Raw genomic sequence first — 22820 nt, forward strand, 5'->3', positions numbered from 1 at the left:
AAGCCTGTTGGGTACTGGCTAGTTGTAGGATTATATGCAATAGTAAGCAGCTATTCTCTATTCATTCTTTTGATCATCCATTCCGCTTTCCCCCCCCCCCCCCCCCCTTAAGCCATGTTCTCTCTTGGCTGTATTTCTCCAAAGCTAAACAGTCTACCTCCTTAAAAAGAAATTGCTGAAAATCAAAGGAATGTTGAAAATGTTCCCACAATGCCAGTATGGTGTTGGCAATGGCTGGCTGTTTTGAATAGCTGCTAGCCCAAGTACCCGAAGTCAACATTAACGTGCATTTGTCTGTGTGTCACTGAAATCTTTTTTATTGTCCTTAATGACACAGATGGGGGTTGTACTTCAAGCAATCTAATTTACCAAAAGCTTTCAAATGGCCCTTGGGATGCCAACATGTTTGGGAGGGATGCTGTACAAAAGGAAGTTATTTATTATCTCAACAGTATTCTCTCAATACTGGACAGTGTCAGCACTGTTACCAAGTGTCCTTTTTACACAGATGTATGCAGGACTGGCCCAAGACATTTGTTACCTGGGGTGGGGAAGCAAATTGCGTCCTCATCCTCAGTCACGGTGTATAAAACTTAAAATAAAAATGTTAAATAAAATTTTGGGACTAGTCTTAGTCTAAGGATATGTTTAAATAATATAGGGTAAAATCCTATGCATGTTTAGACAGAAAAAAGTCCTACAACTCCCAACATGCCCCAGCCAGCATGGCATTCTGGGAGTTGTAGACTTTTTTCTGTCTAAACATGCATAGGATTGCATTCTAAGTTATCAAGGACACCTTCCCAACTGACTTTCATTACGCATCATGGGGTTGTCCCCCGGGGAAAAGATACCCACAGTCTCCAAAATATGTTTCCCACCCTCCTTGCTGTGTACTACAAAATTTCCTATCTGGTAGAGTTGCCACCTTTTTCACTGATGGGGTTACTGTTCTTTTTAAGAACTATAAGAAGGGCAGAAATCCAACAAGCATAGATTTTCCCAGCAAGGAAATAGATTAATGGAAATCATTATTATATTATCAGTATGCATAGCTCTTTACAGAATACTAGAGGCCAGGTCCCTGTCCTGAGGAACATACAATCTAAAGTTCAACACAGCGGAAGGAGATGGAGGTGGGATAAACAGGGAAAGAATAAGTGATTATTCCCTTTCCCGTTCTTAGACTTAGTTACTGACTTAGGCTATAATTCTATACACAGTTTCTGGGAGTAAGTCCCACTGAATCAATAAGACTTACTTCTGAGTAAATATGCATAGAATTACACTGGTAGTAGTTACAGTAGGGCAGGGGAACACACCTGTGCATCACACATAACCAGAAGCCCCATTTTTGTGGCTCCTGTGCAGGAATATTTCCCTTTTTAATATTTATTTAAATATATACCTGGCAGTCCAATGCAACTAAAAGTTTAAAGCTACCTTTCCTAATCTAAAATATCAGGCTTCGAACCCAGGAGAACTAGAAACTACAAATATAAATTGCAAAGCAGGGGGTGGGCAATGGAGATCATGTAAAATCCAGCAGCACAGAGAGATCACACTTTATGAATTGCAGTGGTGGCAGGGAGAGAAATAATTATGAAAAACCCAGGACTAAAAACTACAGATTATGGAATACAGAAGGGGGGGGGTGAGAATTATGGAAAACCCAGCATGAAGGTGAGACATACAGACAACAATCGTTTATGTATTCAAAAATTAACAATGCATTCTCTGGACATTGCATGGCCATGATTGGTTATTTAATTTCTTCTTTTTTCTAATTAATACCTCACGGCCCAGTTACTTGCAGCCTAGCTTGCTCTCTCCTCGTGATGCTGCCAGCTGCTCACCTGCATACTGCACCGCACTTCCCTTGCCAGCAACTTAGCTATAGCGGCCCTGGGGCACAAGCATGGTCCAGGAGCAAGCATACTAACTTGGAGAAAGGTCCTTGAGGAAAAAAGATGATGCTTGATGAGTGAGGAGAGAACCAAACACGTGGCTTTCTCTTTCACTTGAGCAGGAGAGTCAGGAAGTGGTAAGAGAAAGAGGCAGCCCTGGTGACAGAGGTCTGCAGCTCAGCTCAGGTGTCAGCCTCACACCGAGCGGCAGTACTGTTGCCAAAGCAATGCAAGTGGCTGCAGGTGGGTGGGCAGGCAGGAGTTGACGTGACCCAAAAAGGAGTGCAGCACTGCTGCGGAGTCAGGCAGCTGTGGCAGGCAGTGAACTCCAACCCACACCATAAAAGGGCAAGCAGCAGCAGTGTGCCAAGGCAATGCAAGTGTCTGCGGGTCGGCAGGCGAGCAGGTGTTGATCTGGCCTAAAAGGGACACAGCGCTGCTGCTGAGTAGTGGGAGGGCAGTGGGCCCTGCCCCAGCCCAGCCCAAAATGGCAAGCAAGGAGCAGCAGCACCATGCCAAGTGTAGCATCAGTGGGCAGAGGGAGGGACAGGAAGATGGAAGGCAGCCCCAATCCACCGCTCTTCCTGATCTTGTCACCAGAATTGTTTGCTTCCATCCGCTAATGGGAAGGCCTGCCCTGGATGTATGCCCAAGTGTGCACCTTCAGACATGTAGCCTTGACACTTGGAGGGATTTTTTAAACATTGAGAACCGAGTGTCCCAAAACATGGCACTTTACAGGTTAAGGGGATTTGGGGATTAAAGGCATAGTTGCATAAGCAAGGAGTAATTTATTGAAAGAAGTTAAACATGCATTTGCCACGTCAAACTGAGACAGTCAAACTGAAACTGACATGTCAAACTGAAACAGTTATTTGTAGGGTTACATTTCATTCATACAGGCTAATGTTTCTAATTATTGAGAGAGACACATTACAACTGATGGTTTGGCACAATTGACTAGAGTGGCGGGGGGACTTCTGGCAGTGAAGAGGAGGGAGACGGATATGGAGAATGGTGTGGGAGGGGAAGGAGACTTGTAACAAACCTAGCTGAGTTTGTGAGGAAGGAATGGTAGCCAGCAAGCTGCTTGCCTCCCTAGAGGCACACAAGTTTGTGGAAGAGAGAGGAAGAGGAGCAGGGAAAGAATAGGAAAAGGAGCAAGGGCTCCCCAGGAAAGTGGGGGTAATGAAGGAAAGGGAGAGGGAGTTTATAGCAAGCTAATGGACTTACTGGGCAGAGGTTTATAAGGGGGTGGTTACCTCATTTATTTGCATGGTTTTGGGTGCAATGAAGGTGGAGGCAGTAGGGTGCATTTTCAGCAAAAGAGAGAAAGGCAGGAGAGAGGGAGACATGGGGGTTCCACGAGATTCTTCTTGTGGGAGAGATTGAGGCTTCTTTGCATCAAAAGAGTCCTAGCTATTGGGCAGACTGGATGTTGCTGATATGCCCAAAATCCGTGCTTAATTATTAAAAACTCCAACAGTGGCCAACAATTCTGCCTTGGGTGGCTCATCAAGACTAAGATAGGCTGCTGAATAGCTTATAAGGTGCTAGTTTGGGAGTAAACTGGACTGAATTTTTCCTCTTGGCTTAAGCAGGAAGTGAAAATTAACAAGCTGTTAAATGCATTTACCTGTTGATGCCTCTAGAACTAGTGTGGGTGCATAATTGTAATTTTGGAAGTGATATTCAGGTAGGGGAAGAGGTCAGGGGATAAAGTCTGGAGAACAATGAGCATGCTAGAGGGGTCCTTGTGTTACATACACAGTTCTGCTTTGTGTGCCAGGCCTGGCTTTTAAGATGGCAGATTTCTGTGCTTTCCCAAGCTGGAATGATGCCTCCTGTTCCAGGTGTAGAGTACCATGTCAAAAATAGTAGAATATTGGGGAATTGGGAACAGCACTTTCCAGAACCAGTTAAAAAAAAGTTCCAACATCTATTTGCCACAGGTGCCAATGGGATGAATGTACACAGCCATGGGTGTTAGGGAAAGGCACATCAAGGCATGTGCCCAGATCTTTGTTGAGCTGTGCCCCAAATCTTTTGAGGTGCCCCATGACATCATATGCCTTGCTACATGCTTGTATCTTCCCTCTGAGCTCAATAGTCTTGCGGTGACTAGGTGAGCTTAAGATTCACTCCCTTAACAGATGCTACCGGGGGTCTAGCATGAAGGCAGTAGCCTTCTAAACTATAGGAAACCATTAACTACACTGCCACCTTTCTTTCCACAGTCTGCTCATTATTATTATTTTCCTCTTCCTACCTTTCTTCTCTTACATGCCCACTGCTGGGTGCTTGCTTGCATGAAGGTTTGAAGAGGGAGGAGGAAGGGAAGGAAGAGCTCCCTGTGAAATACTAGTATAGCATATTATTTTACTGCCGCAAACTGGAACTTTTGGCTTCTGCCAAAGCTCAGTGGCCTCAGAACAGAAAAGGATTTAGTTAAGCCTCCACAAACTTGTTTTTCCCTCTCCACCTTTAACTTCTCCCACATAGTTGCAGGAAGTGCTGGGGAGGCTGCGTGGAGAGTGCCGTATGGCTCTGCCAGCAGGTGTGGAGCTTTTCAATGCGTTTTATGGATTAGATAAAGCAAGAAAAAGCCCTCAGACACCTTTTCATTCATTTTAGTTCTATACCACCCAGTAGTCGAAGCTCTCTGGGCGGTTCATCAGAATACAACATAATAAGATCACCTCACCTCATAAAGTTTGTTAAGATATGTACAATAGTCCCACCCCCCTCCACCCTCTTCCCAAATTCTTCTGAAGTGCTGTCCCCCTGAAAGGAGTAACTTGACTTGGGGAATTCTCTCTCCCGCCTCCATTTACAATCACCATTCTTCTTTTCCTCTTCTTCCCTCCCCTCTCCTGGTCTTCCTTTCTCTTTTTTGTTCAGTCTAGAGCAGGAATCCCCAAACTTTGTGGGCCCACTTGGCACTTTGAAAAAGTGTCCTGGGCACCACCACAAATTGGCTGCTGTATGGGTGTGTAGGGGCAATCACAAAATGTCAGAAACACCCCCCTTATCTATGTTTGTGCCCTGTGTGTGTGCTTCTCACTCTGGCTACTCCCTCTCCCTCTCTTTCTCTGGCTCTCCCTTTCCTTCCTTTGTTTCTTCCTTCCCCCCCCCTCATATGGGGGGTGTTTGGCTCCCCTCTATCTTTGGCTCCCCTCTCTCTGGCAATTCTTCACTCCCTGTCGCCCCTTTCTCTCTGCCTCTCATGTGTGTGTGCCTTTCTCTGCCCACCCTGTCTCTCCGCCTTGTCTGTCTCCCTCTCTCTGTCCCTCCCCTCTCCCCATCCCCACGCAAGTGAATGGAGCCATGGGGTGAGAAAATTGGCTTGAGCAGGGGTGAAGCCCAAGGGTCCTTCATGGAGATGGGCTTTGCCACCCCATCCACCAGCCATTTCTAGGCAAGGAGGACTTCCTCCCCTATACAAATGAATGGATAAATAACTCCAGTCACTTGCAGAGGGGGGGAAATAGCTTGGTGGGTGCCTCAGCTTGGCCTTGCAGGCATAGTGGTGCCCACAGGTGGTGTATTGGAGACCCCAGATCTAGAGCAACTTTTGAGGAATTCTCAAGAGGGGAGCATAGGAATATAAGAAGCTGCCTTATACTGTGCCAGACCATTGGTTGAACTAGTCCATTGGTCGAACTAGTATCGATGCTGACTGGCAGCAGCTGACTGGCAATGGCTCTCTTTCCTACCCTACCTGGAGATGCTGGGAGGTTTGCAACTCAATCCTCTGTGTGTTTTCTCAGAAATAAGTCCTGAGTTCTGAGCATGGTCTTGCAGGCTTAATAAACTGCCCACCTCATTCCACTCCACTAACTTGGCTGCACTTCCAGTCCTGTGCATGTTTTGTCATTTCTGTTTGTTTGTTTTTGCATGGACTCTGGCTTCAGTGGTGAGGGAAAGACACGGTACATGGTCAGAGCTATTTTCTCCATAACTTAGCTATAGAATTGAAAACAGACTCCTTGGCTGAAGCCCGGTGAAGTCTTGGCACAAATTAAGTTATGGAGAGGAGGAGACAACAAGAGCTTAGGCATAATGAGGAGGAGGTAGAGGATACTTGGGGAAAAAACACCTGTTTTTATAAAGAGTTGCTAGCCAGTAGAAAAATGAGAAGGGGTTGTTTGTGGAGGGGAACAGAACATATGTGATCTGGTTGTTGTTTTCTTGCAACAGGTGTGGTCACTGCGTAATTTTTTAAAAAGGAAATGCTTAAGTTTTAATCTCTGTGGAATATATTCCATCACTGTGAAGTGTCTGAGGAGGGGGAAGGCTGTAATTGCTCAATGGTAAGAGAAAACCTCAGTCATTCCTAAAGGAAATCAACCCTGACTGCTCATTGGAAGGAGAGATACTGAAGCTGAAGCGCCAATATTTTGGCCACCTAATGCGAAGAGAAAACGCCCTGGAAAAGACCCTGATGCTGGGAAAGATTGAAGGCAAAAGGAGAAGGGGACGGCAGAGGATGAGATGGCTAGATAGCATCACTGATGCAATGAATATGGACTTGAGCACACTCCGGGAGAGAGCGCAGGACAGGAAGGCCTGGTGTGCTATGGTCCATGGGGTCACGAAGAGTTGGACATGACTTAACGACTGAACAACAACAACAAGAAGAGAGAAGCATTCAGTATATGCTCAGAGGCACTCTTTATTTCAGTGTTATTTTTCCTAACATTAGTGAAATGTAAATACATTTTAGTCATTCTAAATTTGCGTACATTAGCACATGCAAGCTTGTGTTATGGGCCCGTGCCCTAGACCTTTTCAGCCCCTCTATACAATGCAAGCAATGATCTCTTTCAGTTGCTTCCAACTCTCTGAAAGGGGTGGGGGACACAAAATAATGTTTGCATCCATCTTACCTGACATGGCCAGCCGTAACATTTTGTGGGGTCATGTGCTCACTTCAGGCGGCAGAGTGGGAAAGAGTGGAGAATGATGCCACTCTCTCCCCCTGCCCCTACCAGGAAGGCCCGCCATTTCTTCCCACCCTGGCTGGCTGCGGCTTCAGCTGCCGCCCGCCTGCCCAGCCTACCCACTTGGCCAGACACTCCCTCACTTGCTCGGGCAGCTGGCTGGCCTCTTGCTCCTGCTTGCCCAGTCACCCCTGCCTTGTACCCCTATGAGCTACCATGAGAGGCTGGCTATGGCTGGGAGTTCCCCAGGCCTCCCATGATAGCTGGGGCACAAGGCAGAAATAGGAGCCAGGCCAGCAGGAGCAGCAGCCAGGCTGGCAGGAGCGAGTGACCAGCTGAATTGGCTGGCCATGCAAGTGAGGGAGCAGCTGGCCAAACAGGAAGGCTGGGTGGGCGGGTGGTAGCTGAAGCCGTGGCCACCCACAGCAGAAAGAAGTGGCAGGCTGTCCAGCCAAGCAGGGATGGAGGGGGGCACACAGGTGGCAGCAGCTGCGAGCACAGATGGCAGCATTGGCCGCAAGAACAACAGGGAGGGCAGCACTGCTGTCTCACTTGAGGTGGCAAGGGACCTTGGGCCAGGCGTGCTATGTGATCAAAGTGTTACGGGCTATCTGTAAATCTCACTGTTGAGTTACATTTTACAGAAGAGTTCAATGCTATTATAACGTACCATCATGATGTACAGAAAATGCCATAGTATCTGTGTTCAGATCTGCCTCTGTCTCTGAAGAATCAAGAGCTTTTCTTTCAGAACTTTCATTGCACCGATTGAAACAAGCGTCACTAGTCTTACGCGTGTTGGCTTGTTTCTTGATTCGGAATGTATACTTCCAAACAACGTAGAGCAGTTTCATTCACATGCTACAGAGCTTGGTGGAATGTGAAACAAGAGAGGATTTGAGAGTTGTATATAGAAATTGCTATTGCCTTCTATAGTTTCTCTTCTGTAGTTAGTTAATAAAAACATTTTGAGGGAGTAAAGGGAGGGAGTAAAATTACCTTCCAGTCTTACATATTTTTCCACTGGAAAATCAGGCATGGGAGCCTCAAACACTTAGTTTTCCCATGCCCCACCTGCACTTCACACCTCTATCTCCCATCCCCCACTATTTACAAAAGGATGATATGAGGGATGGATTTGTTTGGAGCATCTCTTCCTGGACAGTTTGCTGGTGTAATGGATGAAATGGACACGAGACACCTGGGTTCCGATCCCTGCTCAGTCATGAATCTCATTGGGTGGCTTTGGGCCAGTTATCTCTGAACCTTATTGACCAGAATAAAATATGTGGGGAGATGTATACTGCCCTAAGTTCCTTGGAAGAAGTGTGAGGTAATCTATAATAATAAAGACAATGCATGCATGCCTGTGTGTTAGACTGTCTGTCAGCACCAAGACCATGAAACCTTGACACCTGAAACTTGGTATGCATACTAAGGGGACCCTAGAGGTGTGCACCTCCAAGTTACTGTTTTTTAAACACATTAATTGTAATCAGTTTAAATGTCTCTCTGTTATTGAATCTTTCAATAATGTCTTCAGTCAGTGGGGACAGACTTCCCTAAATAGTACATAGCTTTGCAGTTGATACTGTTTGAAGTGAGGAGAGATTAGTAGGCTGAGAAACAGTTATATGGCTTCTCACTCCCCACTAGTGTGGCTTCCCCCTGCTTTGGGGAAATGGGATGGATAGACCCCTCTCCCAGAGAGCTATAGGGGTGCACCATGTCAGGGCCCATGCCGGCAGGCATAGCTTCACTCATATGGGGCAGGCACTATGTGTCCAATTCTAACCATTGTGAAAGTTTCCTTGAAGGCTTCACTGTATCAAATTAAGGGCTGTTCCAGCCCATGTGAAGCTGGGTCCATTTGCTAGTAATCTAATAAAACTACCAATGAAATCTGTAGCAGATTGGTGGTCTCATAGTCCCAGGAGGATGAAATGAGGTATAAAGGAGCTGCACTCAACCAAAATAGTTCTATACAGACAGCTGCAACACAGACAACTGTTACTACAATTCCATTCCAGATTTCGCTTTTATAACAGTTTGATTAAACTTTTAGCATTACATGTTGTTTGCTTTTTTGTATAAATGCAAGTTTACGGAGATTTGGTTAAAACATGTTTCATTGTTACATATCTCTTATGCGTTACTGTTGTACTGTATTGCATTGTCAGTATTACCTGCAATAATAACCACCTTCAGTATTCAGATGGGTCCGTTTGACTGTAGTATGTTGTACCTTGGGGATCGTCTCCTTTGAGTTGGTTGGCACTTCGTTTAAGAATCACGACCTGTCGTAATCCTGGCTCTAATTTTTCTTTTAGGAAGGCAGTGCCGCCCTCCAAATATAGAGAATGGCAGAATAATATCCACAGGTGACCTCCGGCTTGGTGAGGAAATAACCTTCGCCTGTGAACAGGGGTGAGTTATATGCCGCTTGTCGTAACAGCTTGGCTTTGAAAAAATCTTGGGAAGGGTTATAGACATGTATTCTTAACATATTGAGAGTTAATGTTAAAAGACTGAGCCATTAACTAACTATTTATTATAGTTATGTATAACCTGTCTATAAGTCCACAAGTCTTTCAAAGACACATTTCAAGTCAAATCAAATGACATTAATAAAATTACAATAACACTATCAAAACATAACTCATCAGAATCCTTCCTACAGAGCAGTTGGTATCAGTTGGTCCTGGGTGGTGGGCGGGGAGAGTCCAGCTGGAGCAGACTCTGATACCATCTTCACCTGCCCTCCTCATTCCCATCACTGTGTTGTGTTATTTTAGGGTCTTGCTGTCCTTAAAGCCTTTCTGGCAAGCTGGATTGAGGATGGACAGTTCTGCCTAGCTGTACCTATGGGATTCTGCAGCTGTGTTTCTGAGGATTCTAAATATGTATATGGACAAGTGATGCATTTTTTGTTACTTTGTCCTACTTTTGACCTAAAAATCATTTCAAAGCTCTCAAAAAGTGTCTTATCTGATCATTTCTGGAGGAACAGAAAAGGTGTGCTCTGCTCTCCCTTTGGGCACTGTGGTGGTGGAGACTGGGCCTAACTACACTACCTAGAGAGAGGGTCACCAAGTGGAGAGAGGCAGCCCTGCTCACTCTGCTTCTCCCCAGCACACCATCCAGAATGAGAGGGTGAGCAAGAAGAGACAAGAGCAGCTGCAGAAATGGGGAATTGCCACCCCAAAGTGCTGTTGGATCCTGCCTGAAGCCTTGGCCCTACCCCCGCCTCCACGCTGCTGTTTGAATTACTGTAAAGGCATCCCACGCTCTAGGTGGGATGCCCTTAAGGCTCGTTCGGAAGCTGCAGCCTGTGCAGAATTCAGCAGCGAGGTTATTGACTGGAGTGCCATACCATGCACATAATACACCTTTGCTAAAGGATCTACCCTGGCTGCCAGTCTCCTACTCACCTAGGTTTAAGGTATTGGTATACAAAGCCTTATACAACTCAGGACCAGTTTACCTCAAGGAATATCTCCCACTATACCAACCTCCCAGGCCACTAGGATCAGGGCGGGGGGGGGGGGGCGCTATTATCTGCACCATGGCCTATGGATTTCCATTTGGTGATGACACAGAGACAAGCCTTCTCTGCAGTGGCACCTGCCCTGTGGAATGATCTCCCCTCTGAGGTAGGTTAGGCCTCAACAGTAGGGTGTTTTAAGGGTTTATTGAAACATATTTGTTTGCTTTGGTTTTCCCCCAGCCATAAGCTATCTTTGTACCAGCCACATGATACTATTGTGTGTGTGTGGCCTTTTTTGTTAGTTTTCGTTTCTTGTTATCCTTTTGTAACCCTCTTTGAGATTTTTTCAAAAGGGAAGCGGTATATAAATACTGTTAATAAATAAGCGTCTACTGGTGTCAATGGAAGCTTTTTCCTAAGCTGAATTGCATGACAGATGGGAAGGAAGTGGGGAAGAGAGAGAAGGAGGGAAGAAAATGAGAGGGATGCATGGCTGGATGTTTGTGCGTGAGAGAGAAACAGTATGAGGCGAGTCTGGCCCTGCCAACCATCTGTTCCAGCCTTATCTGCTATTAGCGTATTGTCCCCCACAGATTTCAATTGAGGGAATGCCCCCTCTTGATGGGGAGATGTTCCACACTTTGGCCCTGAACAACATTTGTGTCCACATGACCATGCTTCTTCCGTTTTTCTTCCATGTTGCTCTTCCTGAAGGGACAAAAGTGAACGCTTCCAAATACTTTATGTTGAACTGAGGAGATACATTATAAAGCACTTTGCTTGTCCAGGATCTCTCGTATGAAAGCTTTACAATCTATAATCAAAGCTGCAGCCACCTTGAAAGGGGGTTTTGTGTTGGAATGGGGGTTCTGGGAGTCTCTCTCTCTCTCTCTCTCTCTTTTTTTTTTTTTTTAACAACAAACCTGTGTTCAGAATCAGATTGATTGGTAGCTCCTCTCAACCTAGGCTGGTGGCAACCAGCAAAAGGGCCATTTGAGTTCTGGTGCCGCCTGCCTATGTAATACTCTCCACAGAAAGACTCTCCTGGCACCCACTCTTAAGGGTTCTTTTCATAGTAGGCAACGATATTTTTATTTACTCTGAATCTTTAAATCAGAAGTGGGCAACCTGTGGCCCTCAAGATGTTTTGACCATTGGCTATGATTTATTTTATTATTAAAATGGCTAGGGCTCATGAGAGTTGTAGGCCAAAACATCTGGAGGGCCACAAGTTACCCACTCCTACTTTAAATGTTGACTGAACTGATTTTCATGTGACTGCTGATATGCTCTACTGCTCTGTTCTGCTTAACTGTTTTTAAACTGTTGCTTTAATTCATATTTCTATATATGGCCCTGGAAGTGGTAACACTGTAGGATGGACTATAAATCTAAATAAAATCAATCTGCTCGCTAAGAAATATAATGTAATTGCACATTCATTATGTCCCATGTGCTAAAATTTCACTTTTTCTTTAGGTACAGATTAATAGGCGAAAACAAAGCTCGTTGTACTGTGTCGGGCAACATAGTTGAGTGGAGTAGAGACCCTCCATATTGTCAACGTAAGATGATATTTTCCTTTAGGCATGCTGTGGTTTCTCTCTGCATTTCAGAGTAACTCATTCATTGCAAATATTTTAGTCTGCCCAAGGTTTGGTATATGATTGGAATAATCCCCTGTGCCTGAATACTTTGGATTTTTTCTGAAAATTTAAGTGAAGAGTACCTATGGGTCTTGATATATTCTCTCTCATCTGTCTTTCCCATCCCCTTCTCCTGCTGCTGTCTCCGTCCAATATACAAAGCCCCGTGTGCTTTCTGATCTGGTCCAACATACTTGCCATAATGGCTGTTGCCAACCACCCTGATTGTACCAGAATTTGCCTACCCTACTCTAGTTATTTAAACTTTGTGCTCCTTTGCCCCCTCCCCCAACCCCCATCCTATGCATTGCCGAGATGCTACCTATCAGAACCATGTGTACCTGTCTTACGCTGGACAAGACCGTTCACCTAGCCTAATATAGTCTACTGTGACTTAAAGCAGTGCTTCAAGGTCTGTCTTTCCCAGTCTTGCCACCCAAGATCCTTTTGACTGGAATATTAGTCCTGGACCTGCCTTAGGTGTCCGTAAAAATGCGCAGAGAATCTTGAAGTTTGTATGTGTTTCAGGCCCATTTAACATGCCCATTCTGGTTCATGATTCTGTAACTGCCATTTTCCAAGGTGGCTGACATGCAAATGGCGATATGAAATAACTCATTAATGGATGCCTGTAGAAAGCTCATTTTGGTGGCAAAATATAGAATGGGCATGTCTACTCAAGTGAAATGTGTTCCTACATGGGTCTGAACCACATGCGAAGTTCAAGGTTCTCTGTCCCTCTACCTTTTATGAGAGTCTACTGCAGGTCCTGGATAAGATGTCAGTGACTGAACATGGACCCTCTGAAAGCGAATGCGTGTGCTGTACTGCTGAGCTATGGCCCCTTTCCCCCATACTCAGAGCAACAGATCCAGTATCTGTGTTGTCTGGTATAGCTGTTGCCCTGGGCATCATTAGCATGATAAATTCTGTTTTAAAACACACTCTTCTGATTAGGCTGTTGGCAAAGGTTCATCCTCTGTGATACAGCAGAGGAAGAAACCTTAAGAATATGAAGTAGAGTGTAAGCAAATTGTATAGAATTTGGAATATTTCCAAATACTAATACAGGGCTACAAGCAGTGTCACGCAAACAGACTTCTACTCATGCAACAGGCTGTCCCCTTCCTCTTCTCCCTCCTGCACATTTCCCAAATCAAGTCCAGAGGGTTCCCCAACCTTCTAGAGTACATTTGTGGGAGAGGGGGTGCAGGGGGCATGACGGGGAACCCGTTCCATCAGTGGTGGATGCTGCACTGGTGGAAGGGCACCATTGGTTACAACCCATGTGTCTCCCTCCCTCCCACTCTCACTCACACACTCCTCTTTGCCCATCTTTCCTTGGCTTAAATTATTTTAACATTTTGAGCTTAAATCATTACATTGAGATTAATACACTCCTATTTTATGGGTCCTGTAGAATGGACCTTTCACTGCCATACGCTACAGTAGGAGTGTTGAACCTCTTTCAACAAGAGCCAAATTCAGTTTTGGAGAATCTCTTGGGCGCTGCATTCCAGTCATGGATAGGGTTGAATGTGATATGGCAAAGACAATATACTATCTCCCACAGCATATTTAGCTTAAAGCTCTTACTCCAGTAGCTAAACCTTTGGAGAGGCATTTCAGCCTTTAGGGTGGGAAGAAACATGCAAAAGCTGGGAAACCACCAAACGATTGGCAGTCAGCAAAAGAGGGAAGGGGGCATGGCCATCTGGCGAAAACAAGAGGGCCAGATTGGGCCCCCAGGTGGTCTGGAATTGGTACATGCTCCTGAGTTTCAAAACCCCTGCTCTGCAGACTGATGCTGCCTCTTTCTGTTTCTTCTGGGGAGTCCCTTCTATCTGTCACTTCTATTGTATCCTATGAAAGACTGGATAACCTGCACAGTGCTTCAGGAGCTTGTGGCAGGGGAAATAATTTATTTTTCCAGCCTATTCCCCTTCGTTTACTTGCAAAGGATTACAAAGGAGTGACCTTTGTAGAGATACGAGCTCTGTGGCAGAACCCGATCCAGGAAGGGGATGGAGTCAGTTTAAATGGGTAATCTTGGTGGGACTAGAGAAGTAACTTCACTACTGCTTCTTACCGTCTGGTGGTAGAAGGTATCTCAAAGTATATATTTACTTGTTTGTTTCAAGTGACTATCTCAAAGAATGGGACATTTTTTCAATGAAAATATCATCAGTCCAATTACAGCCCAAATAGCAATGCTTTTGCAGTTGGTTTACCTGAACTGTTAACATTGATTATTTCCCCTAGAAATCCTTTGTTTTCCGCCACCTAAAGTTGCCAATGGAAGACACACTGGTGATGATAGAGATGAGTATGTATATGGCGCTGCAGTAACATACATGTGTGATGCTGGTTTATCCCTTATTGGAAATGCAAGTATTGCATGTACAGCTGAGGAAAATGGTGTGGATGGAAAGTGGAGTGGACCAGCACCTGAATGTAAAGGTAATGGAAGTTCGTTTTTGATATCATACCTGCAGTATGAGAAATTGCTTTCATTGTATTTAATAGCTAGAAAATAAAATTCTTACTAGAATTGGATAATTGAATAATTCATCAAGAACTGTGCTGCAGGGTAGCCTCCGTGGATTTCAATTTGACTGCAAGCAATTCAGTGAGAGTAGTGAAGTAGTAGTGCTAGTGGGGCACTTACCCTCAGTGTGCTGCTACTTTAAATTGAGTCATTTTGGGAGGTACTTATAGCCCTGATCCGGCTAAGGTTGGTCAATACTAACTCCCATTGAAAGCAAAGAAATCAGATTTGGTACGAACTTGTTCCATTGGCTCAATTTTGACTTGGTCATTAGTTTGTTTAGCTGGATTGGGGCTTTTATGCTCGATATATGAGACAAAGCTTTAAAAAATGATGTATTTCCCTTTTTGTAATACAGGAAGGGAAAACTTCAAATAGTATTTCTGATCCTGCAGAGAATTCATTGGAGATTTGGGGGGCTTGCCCCATCTTGAGAGATCCATGTGGAGTAGTAATACAAAGCAAATCCTACTTTTGGCTGGAATACCATTTAAAATACAAAATACCACAATTTACCCTGTAGAGGCTAACTATCCAGCGTCAATAGTACCAACTTGCATGTGTATGTTGCAAAAACCTTTTTAATGGCAATACTTCTCTTTCCAGTGGTCCAGTGTAAGCGACCAACAATCCCAAATGGAAGAGTGGGAAGTGGATTTCAGGCTACATACACATATGATAATGCTATAAGGATTGACTGTGATCTTGGCTATACTCTGAATGGGAACAACTTTATTAAATGTGGGGCTGACAGTTTGTGGCATCCTGCTGTTCCAACATGTGACAAACGTAAGGATACTGCTGTACTTAAATGTCTTTCAGAAGAGTTGTGTAGAACTTTATGCTGAACACCCTGTATCTATATACAGCTAAACCCTTAGACCAATTGTATTCCTTTTCCCCTCTCTTTTTGACAAGGCATTATCACCACCACCATCACTGTTCATCCAGAAGGTAAGAAAAATGAGACTATAGGTGAGTTATAACACTATTGGACTGATAGTAATGCTCAGGTTTTGGAATGTGAAATGCTATGTTTTAGAATATACACAATGGTGTTCCATAGGTATATCATCATTCCATAATTCAGCATCTTGCCTTGCCTTCAATTCCAACATACATAGGCTGGAATACTGAAAGTGTGCCCGCTGGCTTGGGTGTGTTTGTGGAGTATTCCTTTCCTCTGAACAGCAGACAATTGTGGAATATCTATTTTCCTTTAAACAGCAGACCACCATGCCTGACTGCAAACTGCATATGACAATGCCTTTACTTTCAAAGACATGGGGAGTGCTCTAAAAAACAAGTCAAAAGCTCCATGGGCAGATGGAACTAGTTGCATGGGTCTTTGGATCCCAGTCACTGAGGATTATTTAATGTAGACTACTTACTCTTCTTTAAACTGCTCCACTCCACTCCACTCACCATTAATGTAGTTCAAAGTGAATATACACACACACCTTTTTGAGGAAGGAACATTTTTTCTGGATTTAGATCAAATGTTACTCTGCATGTGGCACCATTTTGCCTGTGATCCTTGACTCTTGCTAGCAAATGCAAGTTTATCCATTATTACTGAAGGCAAACGGAAGGATGAAACTGATTTCTTAGTGAAGAGGGGGCCCATCATAATGACTGCACCTTCTGTAACTCTCAGAGGTAGAATATATTAAATAAAATAAATATGCATGTTCATCTAATATATGCTGAAGAATTTGCTATACATGTTTTATGAATGGGTATTTTAAAAATCTGGGCCAAGTGCACAAGTTGTTGTAGAGTAAGCAAAGTTCTGTCCATGAGTAACTCAGTCAGAAGCATTTTAACTTCCAAAAGACAGTATTCTGGGAGAAATTGGTTTATGTGAATTTCCTATCAATGTCACCCCATATAGAGTTTTCTGAATCTTGAGTGATGAAAGAATACATTAATGCAGTAGTAGCCAGCATCTCAACATCAGCATCTGTCTCTTGTTACACAGGGCCAACCACAACGCCAACCAGAAGGACAACCAGTGGAACAGAAAAAACTGGTAAACAATTGCTTTTAACTCACATTGGTTTGTATTTATTACAGAAATTCTATACTGCCCTTCTATAAGAATTCCCAGGCCCGTTTACAACTCTCCTTTTAGGTGCAGTTCAGCCTTGGTGTGCTAAAGCTCAACAGATAAATTGCTTTATACCAATCTAGGCTGTTGGTCCATCAAGATCAACTCTGGCAACCCCTTTCCAAGTCTTGAGTAAATATTTTCTTATCCCTGATACCCAGGATCCTTTAACTGGGATGCTATGATGGGCATCAAAAATTGGCTTTGATGCTGCAGGCTCTCTTGCGATATGTAGGCTGCCTACCAGACATAAAAGTTGAAGCATTATTGCAGGCAAGAAATCATAAAATTTATAGAATTGAGAATCATTGTAGATGAAACAGAGAGTCAACGGAGAAAGGATGCATTCGTATTTTGGCCCTGCCCCTTTTGTCTCGTTGACCACTGGCATTTCGGGTAACTTCTCCAAATGGAATTCGTGAAAAAATGTGGCTGGAAAATCTACATGGTAGTGCAATAGTAGCCTTGAGGTCTTGAAATTACACTGCAATATCTGCTCCTTTCTAAGAGGAGTGCTCCTATTTAGAATTCTTGCCAGATGTTCCTTCCAAACAGGGCATTCCCCTTTCCCTCACTCCATGTTGGTAGTTCTGTTTTTTTTTCTTTTTCAGCTGTTCTATATTCCCTGGCTACTCAGCATGCTCAGTTCTCATCAGGCTGTGCTTTGTGGGTTTGGCCCCCTCAGAAGAAACCTAAACATTTGTACTACTTTTGCAAATTTCAGAGTTCCCCATAGCATGCTGATACTCTTCTCTTGTTGCTCAGCAGCCCCTGGCTACAATCCTAATGGCATTTGAGTTTGTTATTAGAGGAAATGATGAGAGTGAAGAGACTAGTAGAGGTCCAAGAATAGTGCCAAGGGAAGCTAATGTAACTAATGCAAGCAGGGAGGTTGTTGCATAGACAACTGAAGGGAGATATCTCCTGCAAAAAGGAAAAGTGAGAGTTGTTTTAATATGCCTTTAACTTTTTGGTAAAGAGAACATTTTCTCCTTTTGCTTCTAGTGCTGTGGTCCTGTGTACACCTCTCTTGGTACTTGATAGGGGCCCTACCCCCCATTGTCTTCAATGCATAACTTAGGGTATCAACACACTGGAAAGCAAAGTCCTGATCTCCAGCAGGCAAACACTCATTCTCTCTTTTCCCCAGAATGCCTCTGGGCCCCAGATGGGGCCAAATACCTGGTTTGGCATTTGGAGCTCAGTCCTTGGTGACTGGCTTGGCCCCCATGGTAGCCACTTTGTTGTGGTGCCCGTGACAGTTTATCAAATTTCAGTGTATGCTCATGGGACCAAAACGTTTGGGGGCCCCTATTCTCATGCTTGTTTAATACCACAAATATCACAGCTGTTAAATGGATACTAGGAGTGGCAGTTTGGACTGCCTGGAGATGAAAGTTCCTTAGGAGAAAAAGTGCATGGATGGATGAATTTTCCTTTGGACAGCTTCAACAGCAAAAAAAAAAGTCTTATGAAAAGTACTTGGCTTTGGCTATTTTTTCTTCCATTTCAGTTCTTTTCTGGGTTTTGTTTTTTGTTGTTTTTGCTATTATATACTGTAGAGCATTGGACAGGAATGTGTGGCCCTCCAGATGTTGTTGGACTACAGTTCCCAACAGCCCAGCCCAGCACAACCAATGGTAAGGGAGGATAAAATTTGCAGTCCACCAACATCTGGACAGCCTGTCATTTACCCTCCCTGCTACAGAGGGTCTTCTGTTTCTGCCTGGCTTTGTATTTGAATTTGTGTACCTTCTGGAATGTGTTTCTGTGCACAGAAGCTTCTCTTTATGCAGGCGAGTCTTTCAAGGTACTTTATAACTTTTCAGTACTGCTTTTCATAAAAAAAAAAAAAAATCCAAAGCAGTGTTTATAAACTCTTGATCCTCTTCCACACAGGATCTACGCAGAGGCCAGATGGAACAGATTCTAAAGGCCCAGGTAAAGGTCAAACTTGGTGGTGGAAAGCAACCAGTCTTAACTTTCGATTACCTCTTGCACTTCTCATAGAGGCAAGGCAGTATTTTCTCAAATGTGAAGTAGTTTTGTTTTGAGAATGGGAGCATACCATCTGAGAACTTGGGTAGGTATACAGAGGCAAGGGGGATTTCCAGGGCTTGCATCTTTTCTTTTTAATGATTCCAGAATTATTTTGTTCTCACCTTTTTTTCTTCTTGCAAGGAACCCAAGGCAAGAAACCCAAGGCAGCTTACATTATCATTCTCTCCATTTTATCCTCACAACATTAATTCCTGAGTGGGACATGTTGTTGACAGTCTTCTTAGCCATATAGGAAAGGTCTCTATGGCTGAACATCTCTTTCTCAAGTTGTGCATGTTGAGTTCATACAATTTCACTGTGCTGTGCCAGTTGGCTTCTTCCCATTATCAAGAAAATGCCAGGAAAGCTGTCCTAGGAAAAAATTGCTTGTCTTTTAGACCAAGGATGACCATCTCTTTAATAAATTAGAATTAGAATTTGGAAGCACATCTAAATGATTTTTTAAAAGTCGTGAAAAACCCATTTCTTGGTTCCAGCTACTGTAGCTTCAGATTGTAACTCACTCCTCTTTCCCCTCTTCAATTTTAGGATCTGGCAAGACTGTAGCAATTGTTATTGGTAAGTAATTGCAGCGTGTATTACTTCAGTGTACAACTGCTGCTATTGATTTTACTACCTGATGGAAATGAACATGGAGCACCTAATTCTCTGTGCTCTTTCTCTGTGTCTCTCTCTCCACCTTGCAGTTTAACTGCTGAAGACTCCTACTTGGAGGAAACATTGAGTCTCTTTTGCAAGGGTCCTGTCAGGGTACAGATAGGCATCCTGCCTCCAGGATTGGGTGTGTTTTTTCTGCTGTGAGGCAAGCTTTGTTTCTATGCGCAGACATGTAGACCCCCACCCGCCTTTTCTGTTGTAATGCTGGACATGGTTGGCTCCCAAATCCAGTAGAGCTTTCCCCTTGCTCTCGACAAAATATTACGTTGTCTGCACGTGTTTCCTCCTTTAAAAGCATAACCCAAGGGAGGGGGTATTCAAACTTGAAACATTGCTTAGGGAAAGGATTGATTTCATGAATGTCACTACAACTGGTTAGTCTGTACTGCTGGAAACAGAAAGAACTGGTTGTGGTCCTGGACCCTGTTCTCTGAGGAAGACTGCACATCCCCAGAAGGGGTGACAGTGTAGATCTATGGAGGACTCACTGCTCAAGATATGTCTATCTGCAGACTTACTATGCCCAATATTAAAATATATATGAACTAATCCACCTGAATTGAATAGCTGTAACGGTTCTTGAACATTTCTGGATAACTGTCTGTATCCATGCTATTGCTTCAGCCGGTGAGGTAGTTGAAGTCTCATACAGCTTAACGGACACAGAACAGATAAGAAGTTGCCTTCGTCAGTTGCATATTTCTAGGTTGCTTGTGCATGAGAGGAGTGCTGCTACCACGATGAAGGCAATGCGGATCTGGTACTGGATTCATAATAGAAAAACTGGAAACTAGTGAAAGTGGTCAAACATAAGAAAGCACAGTCCTTGATTCTCGTATTTATTATCTCTGTTTGCTTCCTAGTATACTGCCTCCTGGATTATTTCCCCCCCGCCCCCATCAATTGTAATTGTTATTTTGTGTTTTATATTTGGTCCTGCTTTGGGGTTTTCTCTCAAACCTCTCTGGAAACTTATTCCAAGTCTGTATTGATACATTAGTGACTAGTCTCTTATTTTACCCTTTCCAGCATTTCTACAGCATATCACTGGATTTCTTTCTCTTTTTCCCTTCAAGGAGCAGTGGCTGCTGTTACAATTGTGATTGTTGCTGCAATTATTGTAGCTATGAAATACCATAAAAAGGGGTGAGTCAGCCCAAGACACACTATCTCTGGTCCCTTATGGCCTTTTTGTGGCTCTGCAAGCAAGCGTATGCTTCCAGGCGTCCCTGTGCCTTCTATACAGCCTGCACTTGCCATATAAATGTGCTTTGTGTCCAGAATAACCTTGTGTGTTGCATTTGGAACAACAGCACTAATCTGCAACATAGGAGAAACAGCATTGACTAAAAGACTGTAGTTTCTCTAGAATGGCTAATCTGTATTTTATGAAGTTCCTCGTATTGGCTTTCTGGAGTGACAAATCATCTGTCTCCATTTACATTACCTGTGCATTCTAACACCGGCTTGGCATTGTCTGGTGAATATTGTGGCACTGACATTTCTAAAATCCATATTAAAAAAGCTACAAAACCTTGTGCCTCAACCTGAGATGTCAGAGGCATTCAAGGATAATTGTGGTTTGTGACTCTGACTTTCGGACACAGTAGTAAAATGGATTTATTGAAAAGTCCTGTCTGAAGTCACTAATGTTCTTCAGGAGCTGTCTGCAGTGTTGCTGTCTAAGCCAACAGTTTGCAGCTGTAACCTTCTAGACAGATTAAAATGGGATTGTTCTGCATTTTTGTCTTGCATAATTGCTTTCTTTCTTGCTTTCTGTCTCTGTCCATTTTCACTGTAGTATTATATGCGCAATTTGTTATTTCTATATGATACATGTACATAGATTCACAGCGCTCTTTAAGCATAATGGAGTGTCCCTAAGTTACTTGTGCAGTGATTTACTAGTTTCTGGTATTCATTGCAATAATCTTTTTAACAGGATGGTTACATGCCATCACCGTATCTTTCAGGTCTTTACCAAAGAATACTGATGTAATCCCATGGCCATGGGTATTTATTTTGGATAAATCCTATTTGTTGGGACACCTTAACGTTAATGTTTTCACTATCTGTGAAAAGTTGTGTGGACAAATATTTGCCATGGAATTGAAATGACATAGAATTACACTGGAGTGTCATTTGGGGTTTGAGTTTCCAGGCAGCTTTTTAAGGTTCTTTTGATTTTGAAATATGAAACCTGTTAAATGCGTTATTTTACCTGATTGAATCTGGTCACATTTTTCAGTGAATATTGAGTATCTCCGTTTAAATTTTTTCAAACCTATACATTGTCAAGCCTTTCCAATGGGCTCAGTGCCTGTTACGATGACTGGGTTCGGACATCCTGATAAGCCATTGTGGGTTATTGTGTCACCTGGTGGGAGTTTAACCCATGATGGCTTATTTGGCCAAAATAACCCACTCTCATAACCCATGGTCTGCAGAGTGGGTTATTTAACCAATCATGGGTTATCATGCTGGCTGGTGGTCACCATGGGTTATTTTCACTGGCTACAGAGCTGTGCAGGAAGAGCAGTCAAAACCGCTGCCTCTCTGCCCTTCGCTGGCTTAGCGCTTAGGAACACATTAAAGTGACCAAGCCAGCAATGTAAATGGGGGCGGTGGGGATGAGCAGGATTGGGACCAAATCTCATAGCCAGCCTCTCCTACTCAGGGGGCACCCAATGCATCATCAAAACCCAGCACCCTGACAAAAGCAAAAATCCAAACTGGCTAGAAAACCTTGGGGGTTTGCAGGATCCAGACAAAACTTCATACACAGCCTCCCACGGTCAGGAGGCGAATTCGCAAGTGCAGTATTGGGAAGATGTTTTCAAGTGGCCACCACTTTTTTTTTTTGCTACACTTGGGGTTTACGTTCCCCTGGGGTAATTGAGCAGGGTTTTGATGGTGGATCAGGTGCTTCCCAACTAGGAGAGGCTGTGTGTGAAGTCCAGTCCCAGTCCTACAAACCCCCAATGTTTTATAACCACATCCTCCTTTTTGCTTCACTTGCAATTTTCGCTGCGTGGTGAGCGATCACACTGGGTTTTCTTGGTGGATCGGGTGCCTCCTCACTGGGAGAGGCTGTGTATGAAGTTTTGTCCAGATCCTGCAGACGTCCCGGGCTTTAGAGGTGAAACAGCGGGGGCAATGTCTTCCTCTGAATAACTTACTCAGTCTTAGCCAAAACGCCATGAAGACTGTCCTCTGCATAACGTTTCATGTTTGCAGGTTCTCCTTTGGAATATGCGAGCTCACTGAGAAGTGTTCATTATTTGGTCCTCAATAATTGTTAATGAAAATTGAAAAATATGTAAACAGGACTTGATTTCAAGCATGGAAGTCAGAGGATTATGGGAAGGGCTTACTTTGGCCATGCACCAAGTCTCCTGCATTGATCCCCACTCACCCACTTTCCTCTTTATCTCTTCGCTAAGTTTACTTATAAAATCTTT

General features: G+C 43.8%; 1 protein-coding gene across 4 annotated transcripts in view; it reads left to right on the plus strand.

The window, feature by feature from the left end:
• The window catches only part of LOC146348535 (zona pellucida sperm-binding protein 3 receptor-like), a 34180-nt gene that overhangs the window by 7517 nt on the left and 3843 nt on the right, over positions 1-22820 (plus strand). The window contains exons 3-11 of one of the 4 annotated variants that reach the window (XM_084853385.1): positions 9181-9277; positions 11817-11902; positions 14246-14443; positions 15138-15320; positions 15450-15506; positions 16513-16563; positions 18541-18582; positions 19231-19260; positions 20436-20505. In XM_084853385.1, the coding sequence (XP_084709511.1) occupies positions 9181-9277; positions 11817-11902; positions 14246-14443; positions 15138-15320; positions 15450-15506; positions 16513-16563; positions 18541-18582; positions 19231-19260; positions 20436-20505 (814 nt within the window). The remainder of the gene's footprint in view (positions 1-9180; positions 9278-11816; positions 11903-14245; positions 14444-15137; positions 15321-15449; positions 15507-16512; positions 16564-18540; positions 18583-19230; positions 19261-20435; positions 20506-22820) is intronic. The other 3 variants (XM_084853387.1, XM_084853389.1, XM_084853388.1) reach the window with 3 other exon arrangements.

This window comes from Heloderma suspectum, chromosome 4 (assembly GCF_057233095.1).
Source record: "Heloderma suspectum isolate Gila_16-S chromosome 4, 16-S_ref, whole genome shotgun sequence".
Taxonomy (NCBI): Eukaryota; Metazoa; Chordata; class Lepidosauria; order Squamata; family Helodermatidae; genus Heloderma; species Heloderma suspectum.